The following is a 27669-nucleotide window of genomic DNA, read 5'->3' on the forward strand; positions in this document are numbered from 1 at the left end:
TTACAAATTTCAAAAACGCCCCACTGATGCCCAAATTCTTTTTCTAGAAATTTTTTAAACAGCTTTTACGAATCTATCACACAAAACATTCCACTTTTGGGAACTCTGCCGTCACCGTTTTTTGTGAGTTCCGGATGGAAGTGAAATATCCAGCTATTCGAGGTTCTCGACTTCAAACCGGTTCACGAATACGGGAGAAACTTTCGTCTACATAAACCATACAATTTCACACCGGTCAATTACTGAACGTTGCGGGTGCGTAGCAGTCAAGAGTCACCACCGGCTCGGGTCCGGTTCCGCCTATTATTCGATCACTTCCATTCATTATACGGTCCATATTCACTAGACCAGATACTCAATACGTCATACAACTTTACACATATATGGAAAAAACCCTCAACAAAATCCTAATTCTACTCTTACTCCTCTATTTATTCGAAATTTACTTTTCAAATGATTTTCTTCCTGTGGTGAGGATATTATTTCCCAATGGTATGCTTCGTTATTAAACGACAAACTCAAAAATTCCTCAAAAATCGCGGGCAAAACAAATCTTTTAAACTTATGCAAACAAACTTATAGTTCATCCTATGTTTGTGAACATGCTCTCAAATAGAATATCGTAACTATGTTGAACGTAACTCATCTATACTTTCAGAGAGTTCTTTCATCCACAATGAGCAGTTTTGTTTCAGATGAAACGACAGCCCATATTCAGATATCTGGGCTTCGCCTTTTGCACACTTGTGGCTAGAAAAATCGTTATCGCCTTAATATCTATGAACTACGTTCGTACACATCAGCACGAAGTTAGCCTAAACAGCATGGTAAGTACTTACAAACTTGGAAATTGTAAACAACGAGTGGCAGTTAGGGAGTATCGCATTTCCTGATATTGAAGGATTTCTACCATATGGTGCACAGAATCCTGTGTATGGCTGGGTTCTCTCTAGCCTACCAGCAAATTTCTTTTGTATCAAATCAGCACCTGCTCCCAGAACCTAGTTCCAGTCAAAAAAAAAAAAACAAATTGTCTACATTCAAATATAGGTATTCAAAGCATTAATTTATCATTATTTATTTTATTTATTATTTATTTATTCTTTTAACCGAGAGTTTGTTTTCATAATTCCCAAGTAATGATTAAGAAGAATTTTCCGCTTTTGTGTTATTGTTTCTTTGAAACATTAATGCATAAAAAGACGAAGGTTCTGAAGGAAAACCGTTACCCAAAAGAAATCTACGCGAACACTACTAAAATCTATCTCTAAGATGACTAGTTCTTATAAACGGGCCTAAAAAAATCGGTTATGAACAGATTAACTAGTAAACTATCTGTCTAGAAATTGTAGAAAAAAAATTTAAAAAATTCAACGCAAGGATCCTTTACGACTTTACGAATAGGTTAACACCGCCATGTTTCTGAATTTTGATGGTTTTTAGATGTCGAGCAGAGAGTTTAAGCAAACAGTATCTACGTTGCCAGCAAATCAGGAGACATTCGTACTAATTCTTAACGCTCACGCCTTAAACATGACACTAAACTGGTTATGCAACACAGAAGAAATACCAGGTTAGCCAGCAGTGCAGTGATTTACTAGAAAAACTTGTTTTTTTCAGAAATTTTCAAAAATATTTCAGATGTGCACAGTAACTCGCTCATTGTTACCTTGGACAGTGTTGCAGCTGATGCTTTGAAAGAACAATGGCCAAACGTTCAGCAACTTCATTGGCCAGTGCCTAGTCTTCAGGTGACGTTCTATTTTTCTTAAATATTTACTTTCAAAAGGTTGCTAAGGCGAGGAAGATGGAATGATTCTTCCCACAAAGAAAGAAATCCAGAAAAAAAGGACTATCCGTACCTTTTTAATCTAATATCACTCGTTGGCTTATGCCTATTTTTTTGTGAAATCTACTATTATATTGGATGACGGCATAAGTTCATGCCCAATCCGATGATAATCTTGAACAGATGAAATTTCAAATAGCATAGTTCTACCAGGAGGATTCAGTCAAGGATATAGTCTCCATCGTTCTTTACGATGGTCATCTCACAGCAAACTCTTCAGCTGTAGACCTTCGGTTTTCTTCCGCCAAGATACCATATCGTCACCAGTGACAGAAGGCTGTTCAGAGCGGAGTGATGTTCCAAAGTGAAATCTCCATTTTGAAATCTGCCATAGTACTTTTTAACTGTTTGGAGTGCAGGAACACGATGCAAGTGAACATTCGAAATGTTCTTTTCGCAGTCCAAACACTCACGCCCCTCCGAAATTCGTATAGCATCAAATCAACCCGCTTAGGGACCTATTCACTTCAATTCAAAATAGCTTGAGGTTTCTGGAGGTGTAACCTAGCCTGTACAATGAATGACTTGCTAGCCGATGTGTAAAGTCTGAAAGCATAGAAAACATTGACTTGAAAAAAGTTCCCTAAAGTACAAGTCGAGTTATTCGAACGATACTGGGCAGTAAATTAATCTTAGGTGCATCCAGAAAGGTAAACAAAAATACCGCTGTTTAAACACAGAACACATTTTTTTCACGTTTGGTCACAAAACACTTTAACGTCATCAATAGAACCAGTAACATAGAGCGAATAATTTTCTCTACCCGTCCGAGGCGTGTTCTCACATACATTCAAGGATCAAGAGAACCTCAGGCTCGGTTAATTGAATCATGACATCTTAAGGGCAGTAAATTAATCTTTGGTGCTTCCAGAAAGGTAAACAAAAATATCGTTGTTTAAACACAGAACACATTTCTAACATCATCTTAAGGTCTTTGAAAGTGATGGCCACAGTTCTGAACCGTACATTGAACAGAGGGAATTCTGAGTTAGACAGTGAAATAAAATCTTCGAGCAATGATTGGATTTCTTTTTTTGTATCGTGCAGAAGTGAACGGAACTTGGCTCCGAGGGTTAAAGCCATCACCCCAGGAATCTGCGCTGGTGCGGATTTCAGATGGGTTATGCCTATACGGAGTCGTAGATTGTGGAGGGAAGGGGAATTCCGTCCATTTCTTCCTAATTGCGGTAAAAAAACGGTCCGAAAGATACGGCTTCGAGCGTTCCGTCGCGCTATTTTCTACAACGAGTTCGATTGGAGCGCGCCAGCCGTGTGCACACGCCGCGTCTCCCGGGCCGTTTTTTTACGGCAATTAGGAAGAAATGGACGTAATCTCCCTCATCTCCATAATCTACGACCAAGTATAGGCATAACCCACCTGTAACCCGCACCACCCCAGATTCAGATGATGCCTTTAACAGATGATTCTAATAGCGGACTTGCGTAGTCCCTTGCATAGTCCCTCTTCCAACAAAGATCGATTTCCTGATTTTTTTCTGCGCGTTCGCTGCAAATCTACCACGTAGCGTTTGCAAAATTCAATGAAAACTGCACGGATATTTCGCTGCGGGTAATTGCGTGTCGTAGAAATTGGAATCAACGATTCATCGACACTATTTATAGCTGAAGTAGCACGATTCCTCACAACATCTATCGATCGTATTATCTCTCGATTCTTCACAACATTTAGTATTACCTATTCATCAAAGAATAACATATACATCGGATGAGGCACGATCCCACTCATAAGAGCAGGAAAGGCCGCACATCTTCAGATGCGATGCAACTCTATTTTTTGTAGTCTATTTTTTTACTCTCTCAAGACTTAGGTACCACCTTAGTTTGGGTGCATGGTTGTGAATGTTGGGTAATTACGCATTTTATTCTTTGTAATCTTTTTTTTTGCTCTCTCAACGCTTAGATACATGGCTGTTTGTTTTGTAAACGCTTCCATGATTATGTAGTACTAATTGTCCCTGTTATGTAACGGCCTATTGTGGGATTTAATTACCTTAGTTTGGGGTGCAGGCTTTACCTATGCTGAATCACCGTGCAAACGACAATTCAAGTTTATTATTGGTGTTGTCCTACTTTTGCTATATGAGCGGTGAAAAGGTGACAGCTAATATTCGCTTGTCTTCTAAGATAATCTACGAAAAGGCTGTTTTTTTAAGTTGACATTTAAATATTTCTAAGTGCATTTGCTTCCTAATATTAGTATTTATGTTCGAAAAAGTGCTACCAGCGCGAGAGATCGGCAAAGCCAGCAGCTGCCACCGGTTGAAGATCATTTCCTGCTCCTTGACATTAACTAGCACAATGAACGATCAATTGACGTCTATAACTCGCGGTTATATCAATCCATTTGCGGCAGTTGGGAGTCACGTGTCGTCACGTGCGAGCACGTGTCCGAGTGTTCGACCACGAGGGATGCAATAGTGCATGCGATGAACTCGCTAAAATTGAGGAAAAATAAGATTCTCGGATATTTTGTGCATGTACGCTTTCGTGTCGGTGACAAATGTCAATGTGAAGAAACCCAGAGGGATTGAAAGGCGGGCCATCTAAGTATTTAAGTAAGTATTCTGTGGTATCGCTCTTTTGCTATGCACTGGTAGACTCTAAAAAATTTTCTTCAGTTACCAACCACTAAGGGGTTGCCGACCCTGTCAGGCATTTGTCACAAAAAGAGAAAAGAGTTAATCTGTACAATTTTGTCCTCAGTACTGGTTATGATGTACAGACAGACAGGTACACAAGCAAAAAACAATCAAGCAGTAATTGCAAGATTATTGCATCAACCTGAACATTTTAGGAGGCATTCAACTATGGGGATGGACGTTATCAGCTGTTTTACCTTTTTCGTGCAAATTTAGCTCAAGCACTACTTGTAATGGGGAGAACTTTCTGGATGGTTCAGCAGGTATGGTGGACATATTCGAAGACAAAACTTTGAATTTATTTTTCGTCCACTTCTTCCAGAATATATATAAGCACAAAATCTTTGTAAAGTTGTAATCTGTTTGGTATATACCATTTGATTGATCTTACTGCTTTTTTTTGGAACAGTAGAGAGGGAGGGAAGAGGTTGCTTCTGAGGAAACGAATTTATTTGAATCTATGAGTATCTTGATGGAACTTTCATATGTTACGTTTCAGTTGGGTGGCTGTTCCTAGCAAACTCTCTTCAACTGTCTTTGAAACACAGTCTTGTATAAGCTATCGAAAAAAAATTGGAGCGAAAACAAGTCCTAAACAGTTCCAAAAAATTGTCAATTTTTCAAAAAAATCCAAAGCGCATATTTGGAGAGAGAGCACCGACGTAGTGGAGCGCGCAGACAGCAATAAAAAGGTTAGAGTGCGAAGACTGATGAGAGAGCCTTATTCCACCTTCCGTTACCAGAACAAACAATTAGTAATGCATCAAAACAAGGTTAGATCAGAAAACAAACGTGTTAACCAACTAACTATCTTGAACATTTTAAAAAACATTTCTGAATTCTTGCAACAAGGTCCTGCAGACTGATGGGCACTAACATTAAAGGCACCACCCCACGAATCTGAGATGGTACAGATTTCAGGTGGCATATACTGGATAGTAGATTATGAGGAGAGGGGTGATCCCATCCATTTCTTCTTAATCGCTGTAAAAAACGGCCCGGCGCGCTACTTTCTACAAGGAGTTTGATTGGAGCGCGCCAGCCCTGTGCACGCACCGCATCTTCCAGGCCGTTTTTTTACGGCAATTAGGAAGAAATGGACGGGATCACCCCTCTCCTCATAATCTACTATCTAGTATACGCCACCTGAAATCTGTACCATCTCAGATTCGTGGGGTGATGCCTTTAAGCACTTCTCTCCACACTATAGTAATTGTTTTGGTGTAAAATAGCGCAATCCAAGCCATTTCGAGTCCTCACCTCAATAAAAACTCTTTGTTAATGCAGTGTAGTCAAAAACGACATGAAACTCGGTACAGTTGCGCAAGCGGCAGCGTGGCGGTTAGGATCGAATGGGGACCCTTGCTAGCACAGGTCATCCCTGCAGTTCGCAGTAGTCCTGCCTCGATCCTATCCGCCACCCCTAATGCACCGTTTCGAGCGGAGGCGCTTACGCAACTGCACTGAGCTTCATGTCGTTTTGAGCCGACTATACACCATTCGTTTTAGGACACTTTTTGGGTGAGTACCCTTTCAGGATTTGATGTGAGTACAAGAGGAGAAGACATTATTTTTGATAGATCCTCAGAGAAAGGTCAACTAATAGCAGGTGAGTACGATTGAATCTTAAACGTGTTCGTCATATATTTCGTTAACAAGGATCATCACCTCCAAATTTGCAATAAGAGAAGGAATGAAATAGTACATTCCTCATTCAGTGGAATTTTTCGTTTTCTTGAACAATTACGCTTTTATCTCGCTTATAGCTTTAAACATAATTGTTTGAGGAGGTTACTACCACGCTAAGCCCACTCAGTCGTCGATGACCTTCTTCAGACGTTTAGCCGAAGACCTTTCATGGTGGTATGCGCCAGACAATGTATACATGACGTCGATGTGCGAATTATCTGGTTTGGCAAATTGCGGACGTTTGCCGTTTAGGTGAGACATGAAGGCATAAAAATCTACATCAATCCTTTCATTTTGGAATGGTTATTTAATCGCAAAGAACAGTGTTTTTCCTCACAAATCATGGATGTACAAAAAATCAAACATCAAATTATAGAACCAGTTTCGCAACTTATGTCGGTACTTTATTTCCTTACTTGTCTCAACTGCATTCTGAATTGTTGTAATTTCACTATTAAAAAACATCCATGATTTTGCTGCCAATACACAAGTCTACTGTTTGCAGTGGCAGTTCTATTAACAAAGTGGAAAAAAAACGCTGTTTTTTCCGCAAGGGGTGAGAAACATTGGAAGCGAAAGAGGTGCGAGGAAACTCACACTAGGATTCGCTACTTCTTAGGCGATTTGATTTGACGAATCTGGTGGTGGTACGGATTTCAGGTGGAGTATTCGTATACGGGATATTACATTACGGAGAGGGGGTGATTTCGTCCATTTCCTCCTAATTGCCGTGAAAAACGGCCTGGAAGATGCGGCGTGTGCACACGGCTGGCGCGCTCTAATCGAACTCGTCGTAGAAAATAGCGCGCCGGAACGCTCGAACGCGTATCTTCCGGGCCATTTTTACGGCTATTAGGGAGAAATGGTCGGAATCACCCCCCTCTCCATAATCTACTATGCTGTAAACGAATACTCCACTTGAAATCCGTAACACCTCAGGTTCATGGAGTGATGTCTTTAAACGGAATAGGGAAGAGAGAGAGTGCGGGTTCTTGCAAGTGCGTCGCGGTGAAGGAAAGACCCGGGGAAAGATTTTTGAAAATCTACTTTCTGCTGTGGTGCCGCTCCTCAAAGACTAGGAAATGTGAGTTTTGTGCACCCTTCAGCCAGGATCTGTGGTTCAGCAGAGAAGCCTACAAGAAATGACTGATGTTTTTTTAAACTGAGAATTCCTTTAAGTAAAGTAGAGCCAAAACGACACGAAGCACGGTGCAGTTGCCTAGGCAATTGCGCTTGCAATGGTGCGGTGAAGCGCATCGGTTAGAATTTAGAGGGACCCTTGTCGTGCGGATATCTGAGTCCCAATTTTCCAGAGGTTTTCGAAAGGACTGCTTTGATCTGCAAAAAAAGAGAGGAATTCTAGGTTAAATTTCCAAAGTTAGTGGATTAAGCGATAAAATCCAACTTTTCAGTCTAATCACCAACTGGCAATGGCTGGACTCAAAACCATCGAATAGTTCACCTTTATTCATTCAGTTTGATGGCGAAACAAATCTTGGAGGGAAACTGGGAAAGGTGAACAAACGTTTTTGCTTATTTCTTTTCCCACGAAGTTTCTTATATAAAGGAATTACCTGATGGGTTTTATAGATGGTGCTTAAAATGTAGAAGCTACAAGTGAGGAGAAAAAAGTGAGTTGGTTCCATTGGGCGGTGAAGCTTTAAGAAAAGACCTATGCTAAGTAGTCGTCGTAGATAGTCCAGTGAGAACCAAAATTTCCCGACCAAATGATCACCATGTTTGGTCAAATCTCATTCTTACTTTATACAAATGCCTAACTTTGTGAAGGAACAACATCCAAAACCAAAAGAGGATGATGATGGGAATTGTTCGTCGAATTTCATCCAGTGGGTACATGCTCCCTCCCTAATTTCCACCCAGTCGCTTCCAGTAGAAGCACATATAGGGAATTGGGAATAAATATCTCTACATTTCATTCATTTGTATTATTTATCGCTATGTGATAAATAGCACTCTTAAAAGCATTAGTTATAGCATTGGGCATGATTAACAATAATCTAAAGTTCATCAAATGAAGTTCTGTAACAGTAGTCATGTGAGAAGCGAGGAAGTCAATCTAGTCTGAGGGAAAAAGGCAAAAAACCAGTTCTTTTCAAAACTATGAAGTTCAATAGAGAAATGAAGACCACAATGTCGAAATCCATCAAGAGCATCGTTCTTTCAGCCTTCTCAGCCACTAGCAATTGTTCTAATCCGAAGAAGCAAAAAAACACTGGAAATATGAATTCAGATTGGATTCATATTTTTGCATCCACAATTCTTTTCTGCAAAAAATGGGCATTGTTTAATCTATGGTATTTTCTGTAGCCTTTTTCAGATGAAACAACTCGGTTTCTACTTTTTGCAAAAGGACGGAACAAGCTGCAATCGACGGGCAATACAGGTACGCGCGATTCATTTACCTGATTTGTGTAAACATGGGATGGGTGTAACGGTGCTAAGCTGTTCTACTACGACTGCAAGGGCGCCAGTTTGAAATCGTTCCGGACCAGCCAAGTTTTTCGTCCCTCCAACCTTCAGATATTGGTGTAAGAATTGTCTGCGAGGATAAATCAACGACTTGACTGGTCATTTGATAGCTGCATGTCATCGTATAAAACAAGTATAGTAAGGTCAACACGACATGAATCACGTGCATTTGCGTAAACGCTTGCGCTCGAAGCACCGTTCTCCGTTGTAATCCGCAATGGTCCCAACTCGATTCTAACCGCTATCTCCTCCGATCACGGATCTGCCTCGTTAGAGGGATCACAGCCGGCTAGTCGCGAGGCGGACCTAAAGCGACCTTGTATCTGCCCTGAGACGCAGGTGGATTCAAGTGATAGACTTCCCGTTTCTGCTGTACCAGGATCGGTCATAATACTACCGTATCTCGCACGTCGAACCGGCCAAAATCCTGCAACCAAGTGACTGGGAGGTGCAAGGGAGAGTTGCCTCCAACACATAGGCTCCATTTGTCCTTTACGGCAGGACGTTCTCCCTAAACTCATGGGACCAGAGGCCTGCAACCCTCCCATGAGTTTTAAATTTATATGCAAAATACAATAATAGAAAAGAGTCTCCTGATTCCGGAGGAGCCTGGTACGGTAACGCCAGGAAAGAGGGGATTACAGGAGTAATGTAAGCTACCGAAACGGAAAAGGACTGGGATGACGATTTATACACAAAACGTCCGTACGCTTGCATCGGAAACGGGCAACCAAGATCCGATGATGCAAGCCAAGATCAAGTACGACATCATCGGATTGACCGAGACGAGACTATGCCACCCACTTAGCGTCGTGTATGAAATTGGAGACGAACTGTTCTTGGGAACATGCGACTGTAGAGGAGTTGGTGTCCTCGTCAACACGAATATGGCAATAAACACCGACTCTTTCGAACAACTTACAACCCGAATCAGAGACCTTTACGGATGGGAAGATGTGGCTCAACATCCGCTTAGAGAATCTTCGACGCTTACGCTCCAACATCAAGCGACGAAGAAGTCGAAGCTTTCTATATGGACCTGGAGACGTTCTACAGAGATCATACCTTTTACAAAGTCATGGTTGGTGATTTCAACGTCGAAATTGGCCCAAGAAGAACGCCGGAGGAACTTCACAGCGGGACCTTTGGCCTACAATGGAACAACCAGGAAGAGAGGCTTTCCGAGTTCATCATGACCACTAAGACCAACCATGGGAACTCGCAATTCCAGAAGCCCTCCTCTCTACGCTGGACGTGGGAGTCACCCGGTGGAGGGTACCGTAATGAAATAGACCACATCATCGTCAGTATAAAGTTTCATCTGACGGATGTCGCTGTTGGATCAAAGTTTCATACGTGATCGGGCCATCAACTTCTTTGAGAAAGATTTTCTTTCACACGGAAAGCAGAAAAAGCCGCGAAGTTCACAAAGCGAACTCCCAGAACCATCATCGGCTGGGAGCTCTTCGCTTCGCTTGTCGACTTTTGGGAAGATACCATCATTAACAACATCGACGACGAATATGAACGGCTTGTGGAACGTCTTCACGACTGTACGTTGGAAGCGAAAAGTTTCAGAACCACCAAAAGACGCTTGTCTCCGGAAACTCGAGGTAATTCGTCAGCGTGGAGCTGTACGAGCCGCAGGCAACAGAGAACTCACGTCCGAGGTCGAAAGGCTTTGCAGAGAGTCGATAAGGGGAGACCTCAAAGAGAGAAGGACAGAAGTGTTAGCTAGGTGCAGAGGAAGGAAAGAATATTCCCTACGCTTGTCGGAACTTTGGCAATCGTAATACAAAAACGACTGCTCTCCGGACCCCGGATGGATCAGCTACAGCATCGAGAAGGGCGATGGAGAAGATGATTTACAAATTCTATACAGATCTCTTCGGCATGCCATCTGCCTTCTCGTCATCTGAGGGAAGACGGACATGTCATTCCAAAGGTCCTCCCTTCTGAAGTCCAACATGCCATCATGTCGGTAAAGAATCGCATTTCCCCTGGTTCCTACAGAATCAAGCCCGAACATCTGAAACACCTACCGCCGGTCCTCATCAACACACTGGCGAGGCTCTTCACTCGTTATCTGTCAGAATGCATGATTCCAAAGCAATGGAAAACCAGCAGGACCGTGCTGTTGTATAAGAAGGGAAACTCACAAGACATCGGCAACTATCGTCCAATCTGCTTACTTTCTGTCATCTACAAGCTCTTTGCAAGAGTAAAAAGAGTCCTAAAAAGGATAGAAGGAACATTAGATGAAGGACAGCCATGCAAGGAAGCAGAGTTTTGAAAAAGGTTCAGCACGATTGACCACGTACACAAGGATTCAAACTAAGTACCGCGAGAGTACAAGATGCCGTTGTGTCTCACTTTCATCGATTTGAAGAAAGCCTTCAATACAGCTGAGATCGAAGCGGTCATGGAGGCCTTGGACAACCGAGGCGTCCGTACTTCATGCATAAAGATACTTCGCGGGTCAAGTTCACGACCAAAGTTTTCTCATTCTACACTGGTCGATGGGCAGAGAAGGGTTCGTCAAGGCGACACAATTTCACCCAAAATATTCAGTGCCATTCTTGAGAGCGCAATGCGAAGATTGGAATAGAGAAACATGGGAATGAAAGTTGACGACCGGCATTTACATTATCTTCGTTTCGCTGATGACATCGTTCTTATAACATCGAGCATCAATTAGGCGGAACGGATGCTGGCTGAATTTGATGGAACGTGTAAAAAGATCGGTCTTCAGCTGAACCTGGACAAGACGATGCTTATGAGGAACGGATGGGTTTCTGTTGTCCCATTTACGCTTAACGGAATGAGTGTATCCGAATGCTCCAGCTTTGTATATCTATGTCGGAAAGTCAACACGATGAACGACCTGACCTCTGAGCTGGGCAGGGGCGGAAAAAGCGAGCAGCTTCGGAAGCATACAAAAGCATCGAGGATGTAGTGAATAGGACTAAGAACATCAGGCTCCGTGCTCACCTATTCAATACCACCGTTCTTCCTGCTTTGACCTGTTTGACCTACGCTCCGGAAACATGAGCTTTTCGCAAGCAGGAGGAAAATGCTATTAGCGTCCTAGAACAAATTGAAAGGGTGATGTTAGGAGTAATCCGCTTTACGCAAGTGAAAGAAGGGATTCGAAGTTCACTGCTACATTACCGATCGAAAATCAGGGACGCTGCCGTATATGCCAAGGAAAACAAAATTAGGTGGGCTAGACACGTGATACGTTCCAACGACAAGAGGCCAGAGTCAGCGACTGGATACCGCGCGACATCAAACACACTGCAGAAAGATAGCCAGCTCTATGGTTAGTTCTCTTTGCGAAGCGCTTTAAAGAAAATTACGGCACTTTTTGAGTCTCTTGCAAGAATAGACGCCACTGGGCAACACTTGCGCACGATCGGGACATATGGAAGTATTACTGGTGCCCCTTGAGCAAATCGATGAACAACGGGAGCACAGGTGATACAGGTGATCTCCACCGCGCATCTTCGAGCGCAACCGCCTACGCAACTGCACCATGTCAACGCAACTGCACCATGAGCTTCATGTTATTTTGACCGGACGACATGTACGCTTTTAAGAAATTTAACGGATCTGAATTAAAGTCGAACGCGTATCCCAAGCGAATTGACCAAAACCAAACACTCCATACGTTATGAGGGCAAAATCTTCAAAGACGTAATACGCGCGTAATAACGTCTCACCTAGTTGATAATAGCTAAGGTGTGGACGAAGCAGAGAATTCTTCACTGTAATGGCTCAAGTGTGCGTCCAATCGGGCCAGAAAATTTGAGTGTGTCTCGAGCGGAGAAAGCGCGTAGGTTGTTTACAAAAGGGTTGCAAAGACAGCGGGTATCATGAAAATAACATAGCTGAGACTTATGGAAAAATATGCAGTCCGGAGCCGCTCATTCCCTTTTAATCTTCCTGAAAAAGCTTCTTCCACTTGCGCGCGCTGTGGCCATGAATGAGCAGTCGAGAATCAGTGGTATTTCCCTACTAACCTATACAACAAAAATGAATAAGGCTGCTGAGGGGACCGGGAATCGTTCCAAATATCGCGTATATTTGTGTCTATCCGTGCACTTAGCGGTATAGAAGATGGACTGGATGACTACAGAAAGGCAACGGAGTACGACGAGAAAGTGTCATTATCACGAAATTGTCAGAAATGTGAGAACGGATTAGAAGAATGAATAAAGAAAAAAATTCAAGAACATTTTTTGAATGGACCTTCCATTTTGCTAACAGAACACAACGAGAACATAAAACGATGAGCTGACCGATGTTTGACGTTAGCTGTATCTCCTCGAGAACAAAAAAAAACACTTTGTTGACGTTCTTTGAAGTGAGGGCATCATAACCAAAAAGATGGAAAGAACTAGGAAATCATACATTCGAGAGAAACGCAAACAGCTATCTGCGCTTTGAAAATTCTCATAATTGACTCATAGAACTTCTTTCAAAAAGACGACTTGACAGCTAACGGTTATCGACTTCTACAAAAGTGCAATTCAATCTGAACAGACTTCTTTGAACGTTCATAGTTCTCTCCAGTTGATATGCAGCTGGGCAGGCACAGTTCATTTCTGCTCACTTTTCGTCTTCCCTACCTATGTTTTTGATATTCATTTTGAATAACAACGTCAAGTAGAGATGGAATGGAAAATATTTTTTTTCCTTACATTAACTCATTAACAAAACCAGCTTTCCCTTCCTGATCCTTTTTGTCTGTAGTTTTTGTGTTTGGATCACCTCCTTCCTCTGAACTTTCATTCCTTTACCTGATTAATCCGATCAAACGCCTTATCCGCCCAACAAAGAAAGTAATACGTTTACTGTAGGGCCTCATAGCTACCAGTAGAAGATAACATCGTACCTTAGGATCAGCTGACTATCCTGCCACTGATAGATACCTGTTGTGAGGTGACTAGCGCAATCAAATATCTTAAAGGGCCTTAAATAGGGCGCGAGTTCCCGCGATTGCGATTCATCTTTTGGGGCATTGGTGTGGATCCAAAAAGCCTCCAGAGCCTTGGGCGCCGCAATAATAGGTTCGCGCCAGAATCGTGATCTTAACTTCAAAATCTTCTCCGTTATGACGCCGCACCCTATGACCACCTAATGCTGTAGTCACATGATTTCCTTTTGCCATCCGGGTGTTGTTTCATTCGAATACATAGTGGTCTAGCTGTTTCTCCTATGTATTAGTCACCACACTGCACACAGGAAATCATATAAACAACACATGAGCTCATGCAATCATCCTCGTTGTTATACGGGCATATTTTGCACTCCGGTGTAGTGCAAGTACGATCATATAGGCGTTTCCGAATGAGTATTTACTTAAGGTTACTAGGGGGGAGCTCCACTATGGGAACAGATTCTTCAAGTTTGCTCCTAATCGTCTTTGGCTGATTATGTGTGGTTGGTTCGTCAGGGATGATCTAGATAACAACCAGCCGTCGATTTGTGGTTGTCAATACAAGATCCCACAGTTCGGTAGGAAAAGCTTGCTTATTGTCTCATTATTCACCGATAATAGAATATCAGCAACAAAACTCACCTAGATTTTGCCCCCACAGAGTTTGTTTAGTACTATTTTCCGCTCAAATACCTGATTCCCGGGTTGGTATCATCGCCTGACGTGGTTACCCGCATCTTTGCCGAGACGTATCATCCTCGAACAAGCTCTGGCCAACTTTCTTGATCTACAGCGAGAGCTCGCACAATCCATCCATCCATCACTGCTCCATGTCATGCCACTTCATGCGAGGCTTGGCGTCTCGCATGAACTGCCCATAGACGTCGTGTGACTTGGGCACCACATATCGATGATGTCCGGCAGTTCAAGAGTTTTTAACGAAAGGGGGAGTTGTTGACAAAGTTTTCACGCTCCCTCTTAGTATCTGACGTCTTTGGACGGAAGCATCTTTTTGCAAAACGTGAATAACTTCCGTCATATGAATGTGCTAGTTATACGGCTCGTAAGTGCATAGAGCATAAAATCAAACATTTGATGGGATTTGGTAGAAGAAGGGGAACCTCGAGCAAGTAGAAATATCAAAACTGATAAATCAATAGGAAGTGAATTAAAAAGTCAGGGAAAAACGTTATCATCGTTCGGTATTCAGCCGGTTAGGCAGGACCATTTCGTAGCAATTACAACCTCGACACAGACAACAGTATACGACGGAAGAGTACGGTAACTTCCTCCCTTTTAAGGATGCGCACAAACTACTTCATCGAAGAGCAGCAAATTGGTCTCGGATGCTCTCATCCACTCAACGACATTTTAAATTCTATCAAAATATTGTAGATTCTATGTATAGTAATCCGTGGACAAGCTGGTTTCTTAATAGATGGATTTTGCCCTATGCTCATTTTGTTATGTTGTCATTATAGCAGAACGTAAATAAAAACTTCAGAATGTCTTAGAGATAGAGCAGATCAAAAAGGTTTGAAGAAGAGAGGTAGAGGTACATAAGAGAAAAGAAGTTTTATACAATTTGAAAGCGCAGACGAAAAGAAAAAAATAAGAAGAAAGAGAACTGGGGATGTTCCACCAGCATAAGAATGTTCCACCAGCATAAGAATAGAAATGCACTCTCCACAGTTACTAGCGTTTTGGGAAAACAAGTCACTAGTTCCCTGAACTCTGAAACACATAGATTGACAACTACCTATGGTAAAACTTAAGATCATCGTGATAATGCTTAGTGCTAAGAAGCACCGTCCTCACCGGACAGTATGGCGAAGTGAAGATTTGCACTCATTATCGACCCGTTGACATCGTGATCTGGCTCTCGGCTACCGTAATCCAACGCTGAAATGTGGTTATTTCGATCTAAATTCAATATTCACATGTAAAATAGACTTGAGCTGAAAACTTCGAACTCATACAGTTGTTCTTGTTGAGATATTCTGGAGTTCACGGACAAGTTAGCCAGTAGCCCCTCTCCAGACATTAGATTTCTTTACCCCGATCGAAACTACTACTGCTTTCCGACATAAGAGTCGTTTCGGATGACACCACAACCGCTACACCACTATTTACTCGTAATATCTACTAAATATAGGAGGATATGATCGTCAGATCAGTAGATCAAACTTTGGAAATCGTTGCAGCCAAACAGGCCGATCGGACCACCACTTTGTGTCGGTGCGTGTGTGCCTATGCACCGTTGCTTCGATTTGATGTTCGCACTTTCTTTATTTCACTCGATTTTGTATTGGTCGTGATGATAGTTCAACTCAGTGCATCCTACATGGATTTTGTAGCTAAATATGATGTCGAAGTTTTGTTCGGATGATTCTGAAGTGTAAGCGATGAACCTCTATGTTGTACAGGACTCACTACAACGCTTCTCAGATTTCTCTTCCCATTTCCATTCATATCCGACGGATTAATTAAAGGATGATTCAGAGTAGTAGGTAACCGTGCAGGTAATGTCGTATCAAAACCATCTGAAGTCTGGTGCAGTTGCGTATAGTAGCGCCAAAACGACATGAAGCACGTACGGAATTGCGTATTCGACTTCACTCGAGGCGCTTCGGTGGAGCGTAGCGGCTAAGAGCGTGGTGAAATCCTTGCTGGCACCACCCATCGCTGCAGTTTGCGATGGTCCCAACACGGTTCCAACTGCTGCTTCCACCCCTTTTCGAGCGCCCACGCTAACGCACCGCAACTACACTCTTTATGTCGTATGTGTTTATGATTTACGTCGTTGTGTCCCTGCTATAGGTGGCTGCACTCGAAGTGGTGCGGTGAAGGTAGCGGTTGCGATCGAAATGAGACCCGTACTCATCTTTGCAGTCTTATGGCAGCAAGCATCGATCCCAGCTCGATCGCAACCGCTACCTTCGCCGCATCACTTCGAGCGCAACCGCCTACCCAAGTACACCAAGCTTCAAGTCGGTTTGATCCATCTTTAACCACGGTAAGCACTTTGACGAGTGGTACGGACCAAAAGGAATCAGAAGCTATAGTTTTGGAATTGAGGGGATGTCTAGCTTTAGTTGGAGGTATTTGGGGCTTTAGTTCAGTAAAGAAAAAACGTGGAACGAGAATCATTTTTCTCTGAGACTGATGTGTGAAGAGTTTTGTGTCTGTTTGGAAAATTTAGGGTTGGTTCGAAAAGTCCGACTAGAAAAATATTTGTCTATTATTAGAGCAATATTTTCTTATCAGAGCCCAGCCGCCAGTGCACATAACAAGAAAATATCGAGTGAGGGATCTGTTTCTGCAAATGAAATGTGAAAAGAAAACATATCTTTCTTTTATCTTAAAAAAAGATATGAAGAAATTAAAAGACTACAGAGGAGAATAAATCTCTTACAAATGAGTTTTTGACTGGATTCTTTCCTTTCTTCTGATTTTCTCCTTGTTACAGGATCAACTTGATATGTTCAACTAAACTTACCAACAAGACTTAGGAGCAACTTAATATGTGAGAAAGGATGATCCTTTCTCACATATCAAGTTGCTCCTAAGTCTTGTTGGTCATTAACGTCTAAAAACCTATGCTAATCCACTATACGGAAGAATGTGTCGTGAACCTCTGGGTTGAAGTTTGAGCTTTCTGAAATTATTTTAATGAAGTTCGATACAAAAGCAAGCCATTCGCATCAGAAGCTTCCGTAGATGTGTAATTTTCCGACATTAAAGGCCAGCTCACCACGAATCTGACATGGTGAGTGAATCGGCGGGAGAATCTAGAGTTAGAGTTGTACTCTGCGGGATCATGGGTGGTTCCGCTCAGCTCCCCCTGATCGCCGTAAGAAACGGAGTGGAAAACGACGTTTTTTTTAAAGATGATTTCAGTTGCTGCGTGCCATCCTTGCATACGCGCCGCATCCAAGTGCGAGCGGTCGGACATCAGTGATGCCTTCTCAGCAGGCTACTGAAGTGAAATCAATGAATAGGCTGCTAAAGGGACCAGTGACGTGTGCATTAAAGAGCGTTCTAACGACCTCGTAGGAAGTTTCTCGGAAAGAAATTTCTCGATTATTTTTTAAATATTTTGATTGTGCACAACTCATAAAGATTAATACGACTTCCGTACATGCTCTAAAGAAGGAATATCAAGGGCTTGTGCCATCCCTTCTCCATAACTATTATATCTCCTTCAAACACACCCACCGCCACTGGAGGTCGGTTGTCCTGCCCACGGATACCGTTACTTTTTCGTAGTTTTTTTTTCCTTGCACTCTGATGATATTTGCCCTTTTTCTTCACCGATTGTGGTGAATGATCGGTCACTTTGTCTCTGATGCCCTATTTTTTCAAATCTCCATTTCTGTTTACTCCCTATAGAGTGTTATCAGTTTTGGTGAGGCGGAGTCATTTCATTGTCCGTGTTTGTTACAGTATTATTATGTATTACTTCTGTATATTCGAAAAAAATTTAAATTATTACATATGTAGCTGAGAAAGAACTTGTATTTTCGAGTGGGACTCACTATACGTAAGTATTTTCTTGATTGCGAAAAAAAAATTGAACTATGTTGCCTGAAATTGTTGTCAATGAATTTGAGTAGGTAGGGCGATATTGAGTTATTTTGTAGAACTTTTAGCTCCTGTTCCAACGTGTGCACCATCCAGCACGAGGTTAAAGAGAGCCGAAGACTATGCTTCTCCGGACGACTGCATCGCGTCTCTTTTCCGCTTTGCGCGTCGCATCTTTCTTCCGCGCGTCGCGGTCGTCCGAGTAAACATAAGTAGTAACGTGTTTGCTTCCTCCTTTCTTCTCATCGTGGGTGGGTGTAGTGTAGCGGTTGGAGGTTCCGCTTACTGCACAATCGATCGGAGGTTCGAATCCGCCGTAGTGCTCACCAAGCCTTTCATCCCTCCGCGGTCGATAAATTGGTACCAGACTTGTTTGGGAGGATAAAAACACTGACTTGACACATCGGCTAGCCACCGCAAGTCATTGTATAGGTCAGACACACGTTCGTAAACCTCAAACAATTCTGAATTGAAGTGAACGTGGGGGCGCATCCCAAGCGGATTGATTAACGCCAGAAACTTTATCCTTTATCTTTTCTTCTCATCGAGCAACAACTTCTTTCTTTGGTTCAAAAATGGACTACACTTCAGCTTAAATGTTTCAGGTGGAAACTCCTCAAGTATGCTTGGTCTTTTCGTGCGCTCTCGGTTAGTCACCTTATTTTCCGGTGCATACGACAGAAAATATAAAAGGAGTTGGAGTGATTGCTTTGAATATGATCTCGTCTAGGTCGAGCTGCTATGTGCGGACCATTTCCACGACTGCATCTTCGTTTTCGAACAATAACGGATCAGATATACAGGATCCGGAGCAGCTTGCATTGCATAAATTGTACCGTCCAGAAAGAGTCACACCAAACGAGAAGGGATACAATCTCCTGAGTACAGCAAGGCTGAACAAGGTGATTTTGTCAGATTCATTACTTCATTACTAGTGCGGGGACACTGGAATTATAGTAGAATCCCTATGTGTCTATGGTTTTCATGTCTCATAAATTATCCGAAACAGCATTTATATTTGCATAACTGACGAATCCCAGGCGCTCATAAAGTGCGTAAAATGAGATTGATTTCTAGGGTATGGCATTTTCACTTCATGAAAGGCAATATCTTGGGATTCATGGCTTACTACCTCCGGCATTCATGACTGCCGAACAACAAGCGTATCGTACAATGAAGAGAATACGCGATGAGCCGGATAATCTGCAAAAGTAAGTTCAGCTATGGTTCATCTTCTATGTCACTACTTGCGAAGTGAAATTTGTTTCACTCCATGCTAATGTTCTAGTAAAACCGAATCTTAAATTCTTAATAAACAATTTTTTCTCCAGCACTATTTTCGTTGTACCAAATTCCTCGCTTATTAAAACTTAGACTAAGACTTCGTACCGCGAAAGACTTTGTACCACGAAACTGATCATGTTGAGGACTTCGAGGGCAAATATGGAGTTCGGGGTGAAGATTACGAGTATGAGCGTTGGCAAGTTCAGTTCTCGATAACAGTCCGAAAAAAAAGTTAGCGAGAAACGGCGTTTCTTCCCAAAAGGTACGAGAAACCCCCACCCTTGTGCACGCCCCGCATCCATTAGCGCGCGGTCAAAGATCAATGAAGTCTCCTCAGGAGACTACTCGAGCGAAACCAATGAATAGGTCTTTGAGGGGATTGGAGCGTGTGAGAAATGGCGTTCCTCAGGATGCTTAAGCGGAATTGAATGGAACTACGTTCATGCTAATAATCTACACTCCCAACTCTATACTTTCCCGCAAGCTTCCCAACGTACGTCAACTTCGAGATACACTTTCTTCTTTCGCTAATTTCTAGACACTATCTTGTGACATAAAGCTATAGTTCAGAGCAGTTATCTCTTAGTTTGTGTAGTTTTACGATGCTCTGCTGCCAGGTGCGGAGTTAAGGAAGAAATTGTTTTCGTCGTTCTTATCTTGTTTTCTTAAGATACATCATTTTGGATGAACTACAGTGTCGAACGGAAAAACTATTCTATCGTGTTCTCTGCGAGAATGTCAAGGAGCTTATGCCCATTGTTTACACTCCGACAGTGGGGCTGGCATGTCAGAAGTTTGGAGCCATTTATCGTCATCCGAAGTAGGTCTTTCCGCTTTACAAGATTTACGAAAAAGGTAATGCCAAGCAATTCTAAAGATCACTAGAGATATGGACGCAATGTGTGTGCGGATCTTTTTAAAGTATAAAAATTATAGGAAATTCCGAAGAACTGGTAATTGTAACCGTTATTTTTGGTGCGGTCGCCTTTCTTCTTTCACAAAAAGTCGAGTGTGATAGCGCCAATGTCTCATGTCTAGATTAATATGGAACACACTTTTTAAAATGGACTTGTTATCTCTCGTAAATGTCGGGAGGAAGCGTAGTTCAATGAAAATTTCCAGATAGGAGACCCGGAAGTTTTTCGAAAAGACACTAGACATGAGGGCAAAGGCGAAGTTTTTTTTCTATTTCTATCACACGAATGACGCAGATCAATGTCTATTTTTGTATGGTAGGGTTAAAACAGGGGTGGGTGTGGCGCAGTTGGTTAGAGGTCCGTTGTGGTCACAAGGTCGAGGGTTCGAAACCGCCCTCGACCGTGTGACCACAACGTGTGACTAGTGCTACCAAGCCTTTTATCCCTCCGGGGTCGATAAATTGGTACCAGACTTGTCTCGGAGGATAAAGACACTGACTTAATGATCGGTTGGCACCCGCAAGTCATTGTGTAGGCCAACACAAAACCTCAACTATTACGAATTCTAGTGAAAGGTGTTGGAGCATCCAAACACGTTTCACTAGAATTCGTGAAACCGTGCCAGTGATTTTATCCTTTTATCGTTTAGGGTTAAAACGACATGAAGCACAGTGCAGTTGGGCTACGCTAGAAGCGGAACGTAGTTGTTAGGACCGTGGTGGAACCATTGCTGGCCCCACTCATCACTTGCAGTTTGAGATGGTCTCACCACGATTGTCTCCACTCCAACTCCCTCGAACTTCGAGCCCACCCGCTTACGCAACTGCACCCTGCCTCATGTCGTCGTGACCCGACTATATGTATTCAGTTTTTGAAATTTATTTCGGACATTCCAAACTTCGCATTGAGTTTTTTTCTTCATAGAATGTCCTTGCTAGAAACAACAACTTTTGGTAAACTCCAAGTTCGACCTTCTTTGAATCTTGGCATCGTAGAGTTTGATTGTGTACTACTTTTTAAGCAGAACCAAGATTGTTATTGATCTTCATTCTGGTTAACGTTTCGGCGTCGTCGCCTTCTTTAGAGCCTGGAAAAATCAAAGACACGTTTGATCTATTCCCTCGAACGCTTCGTCATCCCACAGGATATGTCTTAGCAAACAGATTATTCAACGGCAACGTCAGAAAAGCAGAGCACCATAGCGCTCACCTTGATAGCCACAAAATCGTGATGTTAGCGGATCATCAGTTGTTAGAGTTGCGCGGCTAGTATTAACTAGTAGCGATGCCCCCGCCTCTGACCCTGTAGGTCAAAACCCGCAAAGGTATTGATATGGCGCCAGCTCGTTGGTCACAGCGAAGCATTCTTCTTTACGATTCATGATTGGACTTTTGGCCATGATATAAAACGCTTCCAATGTTTTCCGCGCCAGAACGTCTGATTCGCGTGCTAAAATCGTGACAGCTATCTTGAAAGGGGTGTTGTCATGACACTGTCTGCGATGAGCACCTAAAGGGGATGATGTTTTTGATTTTACGAGTCCGTCTAGGTGCTCCTTGACGCGGGTACATAGTGATCTTCCTGTTTAACTTAAAGGCATCACCCCACGAATCTGAGGTGGTGCAGATTTCAGGTGGAGTATTCGTATACGGGATGGGAGACTACGGAGAGGGAGGTGATTCCGTCCATTTCTTCCTAATTGCCATAAAAAACGGCTCGGAAGAAGCGGCGCCGCACAAGACTGGCGCGCTCCAATCGAACCTCTTGTACAAAATGGTGCGCCAAAACGAATGAAGCCGTATATTCCGGGCCGTTTTTTACGGCAATTAGGAAGAAATGGACGGAATCACCCCCTCTCCGTAGTCTCCCATCCCGTATACGAATACTCCACCTGAAATCTGCACCACCTCAGATTCGTGGGGTGATGCCTTTAACTTCAGTAACTTTTGGATACGGTGCTTTGTAACGTTTTGACCTAAGATACGCAAGTTCTTAAATCTTTGCGAATTTTCGTTATAGAGGCCTCTATGTCACTATCAACGATAACAGCATTAGTAAGATCTATCAGATCCTGTGCAACTGGCCATCGTCGGACGTTCGGGTAGCTGTCTTTCAGCTGTTTATTGTCTGTAGAGCACATTTCTCACAACCTAATCCACTAGGCGATTGTGATGACGGATGGTGAACGAATTCTTGGACTCGGTGATCATGGAGCATACGGGATGGGGATCCCCGTTGGAAAATTGGCGCTCTATGTAGCGTTGGCTGGAGTCCAGCCGCAATGGTGCCTACCAGTTCTTATCGATGTTGGTACGAATAATCAGGTGCGTTGGTTTTTTCCTTAGCTTTAGTGCTGATATTTTACACTTGTTTTCACATTGGTTCTTTTTTTCATACTTAGCAACGGACCCAAATAGGAAAAATATCAAAAATGTTGCTATTTTAATTCGCCCAGAAATCTACGCAAACTGTACGGAAACTAACAATTCTCTACCAAGAGACAAGAGGGTTAGGGGGCACTCAGGATCTGCGCTAATCGAACTGCACTTCAGGAACTGCAAAAATCGTTGCAGAACACCTTGCTCGATTTATCTAAAATTAGACCATTCCTCCTCGGAGCATTTTTTGATAGTAGGTAGATACTTTCTAATGAGTTTCCACTTCTCACAAATACTCACAACATTCCTCTTCAGAAGTTCATGTTTGCCTTTTTGAATTACCAAGAAAAAAGTCAAGATATAATTATAACTACTGAACCTTAATTTTCACTGAACTCTCCAAACAGGCTTACTTGAATTAAATAGCTAGGCCGTATCATTTATTACTTCCGAAGACAAAAAAAAACCAAAGATGGGTTGAGAGATGACTTTCCCGCAATCCGCATCCGATGGTTAAAGGCAGCATACCACGAATCTGGAGTGGTACGGATTTCAGGTGGAGTAATTGTATACAGGATAGTAGATTATGGAGAGGGGTGTGGTTCCGTCCATTTCTTCCTAATTAAAAAAACGGCCCGAAAAATGCGGCGCCGCACAGGCGCGCTACTTCCTTCTACAACGAGTTCGATTGGGCTGGCGCGCTCCAATCGAACTCGTTGTAGAAAGTAGCGCGCCGGAACGCTCGAAGCCGTATCTTCCGTGCCGTTTTTTTACGGCAATTAGGAAGAAATGAACGGAATCACCCTCCTCTCCATAATCTACAACCCCGTATACGAATACTTCACCGGAAATCCCCAGATTCGTGGGGTGATGCCTTTCAGAGGGACTTTTATGCGCCAAGAACGGTTTTTGCGCTCTGGTTAGCAGTTCGATTAGAATAGTCTTGAGTGGCTCCCTAACTCCCTTCTCGCCAAATTGCATAGGGCCTTGCTGGGAAGATTTTGCAGTTAGCTTAAAACGACATGAAACACGGACTGTTGCGCAAGCGGCTGCGCTCGAAGCGGTGGAGACAGCGGTTGGAATCGAAGTGAGACCATGGCGAACTGCAGAGATGGGTGATAGCAGCGGGGATCCTTACACGATCCTAAACCGCTACGCTCCACCGCGTCGCTTCGAGCGCAGCTGCTTGCGCAACTGTCCGTGCTTCACGTCGTTTTTGCCCAAGTTTATGTACTGCCCATGAAGGGTCCATCTGTAAGAAGAGTTCTTTCAGAAATTGCTAGATGATCCGTTCTATATCGGTTTAAGACGCAACCGTGTCCGTGGTCCGGAGTATGACAAGTTGATCGATAACTTTATGAAGGCTGCTACGAAACGGTATAAGATAGTTCTCTTTACTTGGGATAACATTCGGAAGGTGACTTTGAACTGCTCACGTTCGAGATTTGTTCTAATTTTGGGAGAATAAGTCAGAAATGGTCTTGAGAAACGAAAATACCGATACATTAGCATCATTAACTGTAATGGTTATTCTATCTTAGCTTAGCTCAAGCTTTCCAATTGGAAGGATTAAATCTCATCTAGAACTCAAAGATACAACTCAAAAATCAAAGAACTAGCCAAGATTCAAAGACCGTCGAAAAGAAGGAGCTTTCCAGATTTGGTCGCGATACGTTGATTCAATTTGAGGATTTCGCTTTCCAAAATGCATTTACACTTTTGGACAGGTACAAAAATGAGTATTGTACTTTCAACGACGATATTCAAGGTGCTTTGGATTTTTTTCGGTACCTTTATGGTAACGTCCGTCTATAATGATCATTTTTTGAGGCACGGCATCAGTTGCCGTGGCCGGCTTGCTAGCAGCTACTCGTGTCACTAAAAAGAAGCTTTCACAGGAAAAGATTGTGTTCTTAGGGGCGGGAGCGGTACGTCAACTTCAAGTTTATTATCAAGTTGCATAATACCTGCACATATTTCTTTACCACATATCCAGGCTGCGTTAGGAATAGCTGAACTTTGTGTCACAGAAATGATGGAGGAAGGACTTTCACGGGAGGAAGCTTGCGGTAATATCGTTTTGCTTAACAGCAAAGGTCTAATCACGAAGGACCGTGCTAAGAATCTTTCTGCGCGGCATCAAGAGTTTGCTAAGGTGAGCTTAATGACAAATAAGTCATGATTTTATAGTGTTTGTACATAAATGTGTTCATTTCAGCTTCTAATTCTTTTGTCACCTTTAGGATCTCCCTGAAACGAAGAGCCTCTTAGAAGTAATTAAAATGGTGAAACCAAGTGCTCTATTAGGTGGGTGTAGAAGTAATGCAAGTTTTTCTATTGGTCCTTCTTCTTTACGAACCTTAATTTTCATTTTTAGAGTTTTATGCCGCCTTGAAGCATGTTTTATGTCTATCATTAATGTAACCGAGAAGCTTAAGCTCGTTATTAGCGAAGTATATGATCGGGTCAAAATAACGTGAAGCTCGATGCAGTTACGTAAGCGGCTACGCTCGATGCGCACGGTGGAGCTAGCGGTTGCGCTCGAGGTGGGACCATCGGAGACTGCAGAATGGTGCTAATAGTGGTCCTTCCTCCAATCTAACCACTACCCTCCGCCGCTCTGCTTCGAGCCTGACTCGCTTACGCAGCTGCACCATGTTTCACGTCGTTTTGACCCGGATATGCCCCAAAAGCTTAAGCTTAAGCTTCTGAGGCATAGCCGGATCAAATTGAAGTATATCAACAAGTTCTTCATCGATAATAATCTGTTGATTTTAAAGACTTTTTCTTTGATAAAATTGTCATTGTTGAGTTTGGAGTACCCAACTACTAGATTTCAAATTTAAAGTTTCGATGCATCTATTGTTTTTGCACCTTACTCAAGTATTTGCTTATCACTTTGTTGATGTTGAAGGTCTATCTACCGTTGGCGGTGCTTTTACTCCTGAAATTCTTCGTGAAATGGCCAAAATCAATCATCGTCCCATCATTTTCGCCCTGTCTAATCCCACCAGCAAAGCTGAATGCACTGCCGAAGATGCATATCACCATACTAATGTGCGCCTTTTTATCTTGGTGTATTCTAATATTGAGAGATGTTACAACACAACAGCTTTATCTAAGAATCTGGAAGTTTCTTCCAGGGCACAGCTTTGTTCGCTTCTGGTTCTCCATTCGAGAACGTGGAAATGCATGGAAAACTGTACAAACCAGGCCAAGGTAATAACTCCTACATCTTTCCTGGTGTGGCCCTTGGCGCCATCCTCTTTAAGGCGAAGCATATCCCGGACAAAGCCTTCCTTATTGCGGCGAGGGTTAGTTGATTTACATCCATCATTAAGTAGTAAAGTTTCTGATCGTAAACAAAAATTTCAGCGATGCGCACGCTCAGTATCGGAGAAATCGTTGAACGAGTACTCGCGGCTATTTCCAAGGCTGAAAGACATCCGAGAACTGTCTGTGAAAATAGCTGTAGATGTGAGTTTCGAATTGTTTTCCTTTTAAATCGAATTGTTTTCATTTCTTTGATGCTAAGGCATGTTTTTCAAGAGTTTCGATCTGCCTTTCAATTAGAGAACCAAGGTCATTCACTCAACAAATAAGAGCACATCGGCTTGAGTCAGAACCTTTATCTCGACATGATCATGTGTTTTTACGTTTCGGCTACTCTTAGTCTAATGGTTTTTACAAAATGTGTGGTAAGCAAACTTGGTCCTGTGCAGACAACAGTTATGAACATTAGTTGTTAACATTTGTTTTTTTTTAATACAAGAAGAGGATCGTACAAAGAAGAACAAGCATCAGTTTTTAAAGATATGGTCGGAAATGAGGAAGAATGCGCGTTGAGCTTTTCATCGCGTTAGCTTCCTCAAGGAAAAAGGTTCACCAATTTATTATGGCTCAAAGCCAGAATGTGTTCACTAGGGACTCAAGATGAGGCACACAGAAGTGCTATACATACGATACATAAGGCACGTATGGGGTGCGTATGAGCCGTGCTGGAGTGCTTAAAGCTTGCTTTTGTCTATTAAGTTTAGGGACTAAACTTATCTTAGCGTTTTTGATACGTTAAATCTAATAGAGAGTGGAACATTTTGTTCTGTTTTATCATATTATAACTGTTCTCTCACGATGTGTTGTCGATTGTTTCTTTTTTCAAACTTGTAAGTTGTTGTAATCTTTAACTTTAATCATTTAATTACTATTTTATAATTATCTTTTCTCAATATTCTTTGTTGACTACCATTTTCAACCTCTTCTACTGGTTCGATTGCCTAATTTCCAAAAAAAAATTTTCAGCTTGGACATCATCTGTACGAGAACAATCTCGCCACTTTACATCCGAAACCGGGAGACATGGTTAGCTGTTTCTGTTCTATCTTTTGGTTAACTCTTAAGCCTGCTGTTATAGGAGATGTTCATACGTCAACAGATTTATTCATACGAATATGAGCCTCTCATCAACGACACATATAATTGGCCTGAAAAGGATATGCGTTGGGGCTATCCTGTTCCAGAGCTGACCAGGGCTTCTATGGATGAAGAATAAGAAGTTTTGCTCAGCCTCTTGCATGGTCATTTGTATAATTTCTATCCAAGCTCAACAATGTTGTGCAGGTTTTGTTTGGTTGATCTTCGAATTTGCTTACAAAGTGGATTTTAGAGTATATAGAAATTTAATAAAGTATTGTTTATTAGCGAAAACATGGAAGGAGTCAAGAAATTACAGTATGGATAGTAAAATGCAATCGAGTTGCAATTTTTTTGTGAGTGCCTTCCTGTCTTTTAGCTCGTTTCCATCAATCCAATTTCCTAACTGCTTACCATTTGTTAATAGGGGGAAGAACGTACCAAAAGAAGTACGTGCTCATGGATG

General features: G+C 42.4%; 4 protein-coding genes across 6 annotated transcripts; 3 read left to right on the forward strand and 1 right to left on the reverse strand.

The window, feature by feature from the left end:
* Positions 1-489: 489 nt before the first annotated feature.
* Positions 490-27342, forward strand: RB195_020086 (uncharacterized protein; the record flags this gene model as incomplete). 3 transcript variants are annotated; one of them, XM_064188236.1, is made up of 28 exons in its annotated part: positions 490-492; positions 696-827; positions 1444-1573; positions 1642-1751; positions 4665-4772; positions 6019-6118; positions 6297-6450; positions 7611-7713; positions 8537-8602; positions 14932-15056; positions 16523-16646; positions 18134-18173; positions 18820-18862; positions 18945-19116; positions 19292-19425; positions 20169-20318; positions 22435-22516; positions 22578-22739; positions 24067-24170; positions 24452-24561; positions 24624-24721; positions 24790-24948; positions 25037-25100; positions 25708-25850; positions 25937-26107; positions 26169-26270; positions 27093-27152; positions 27205-27342. In XM_064188236.1, 28 exons carry the CDS (start codon positions 490-492, stop codon positions 27340-27342), a joined length of 3087 nt encoding a protein of 1028 aa, XP_064044116.1. The 3 variants fall into 3 exon arrangements, with proteins under 3 accessions (XP_064044116.1, XP_064044117.1, XP_013293861.2); XM_013438407.2 differs by lacking the exons at positions 490-492; positions 696-827; positions 1444-1573; ... (7 more) ...; positions 16523-16646; positions 18134-18173 and having other exon boundaries at positions 18837-18862; XM_064188235.1 differs by lacking the exons at positions 490-492; positions 14932-15056; positions 16523-16646; ... (15 more) ...; positions 27093-27152; positions 27205-27342 and adding an exon at positions 9028-9129.
* On the forward strand, positions 9369-9884 carry RB195_020087 (uncharacterized protein; the record flags this gene model as incomplete). Its single annotated transcript, XM_064188237.1, has 1 exon — positions 9369-9884. The coding sequence occupies one exon, from the start codon at positions 9369-9371 to the stop codon at positions 9882-9884; it is 516 nt and encodes a 171-aa protein (XP_064044118.1).
* On the forward strand, positions 10017-10481 carry RB195_020088 (uncharacterized protein; the record flags this gene model as incomplete). Its single annotated transcript, XM_064188238.1, has 1 exon — positions 10017-10481. One exon carries the CDS (start codon positions 10017-10019, stop codon positions 10479-10481), a length of 465 nt encoding a protein of 154 aa, XP_064044119.1.
* On the reverse strand, positions 15429-16216 carry RB195_020089 (uncharacterized protein; the record flags this gene model as incomplete). The annotated part of the gene is made up of 2 exons (XM_064188239.1): positions 15429-15532; positions 16042-16216. 2 exons carry the CDS (start codon positions 16214-16216, stop codon positions 15429-15431), a joined length of 279 nt encoding a protein of 92 aa, XP_064044120.1.
* Positions 27343-27669: the final 327 nt, after the last annotated feature.

The sequence above is a fragment of the Necator americanus genome, chromosome II (genome assembly GCF_031761385.1).
Source record: "Necator americanus strain Aroian chromosome II, whole genome shotgun sequence".
Classification (NCBI taxonomy): Eukaryota; Metazoa; Nematoda; class Chromadorea; order Rhabditida; family Ancylostomatidae; genus Necator; species Necator americanus.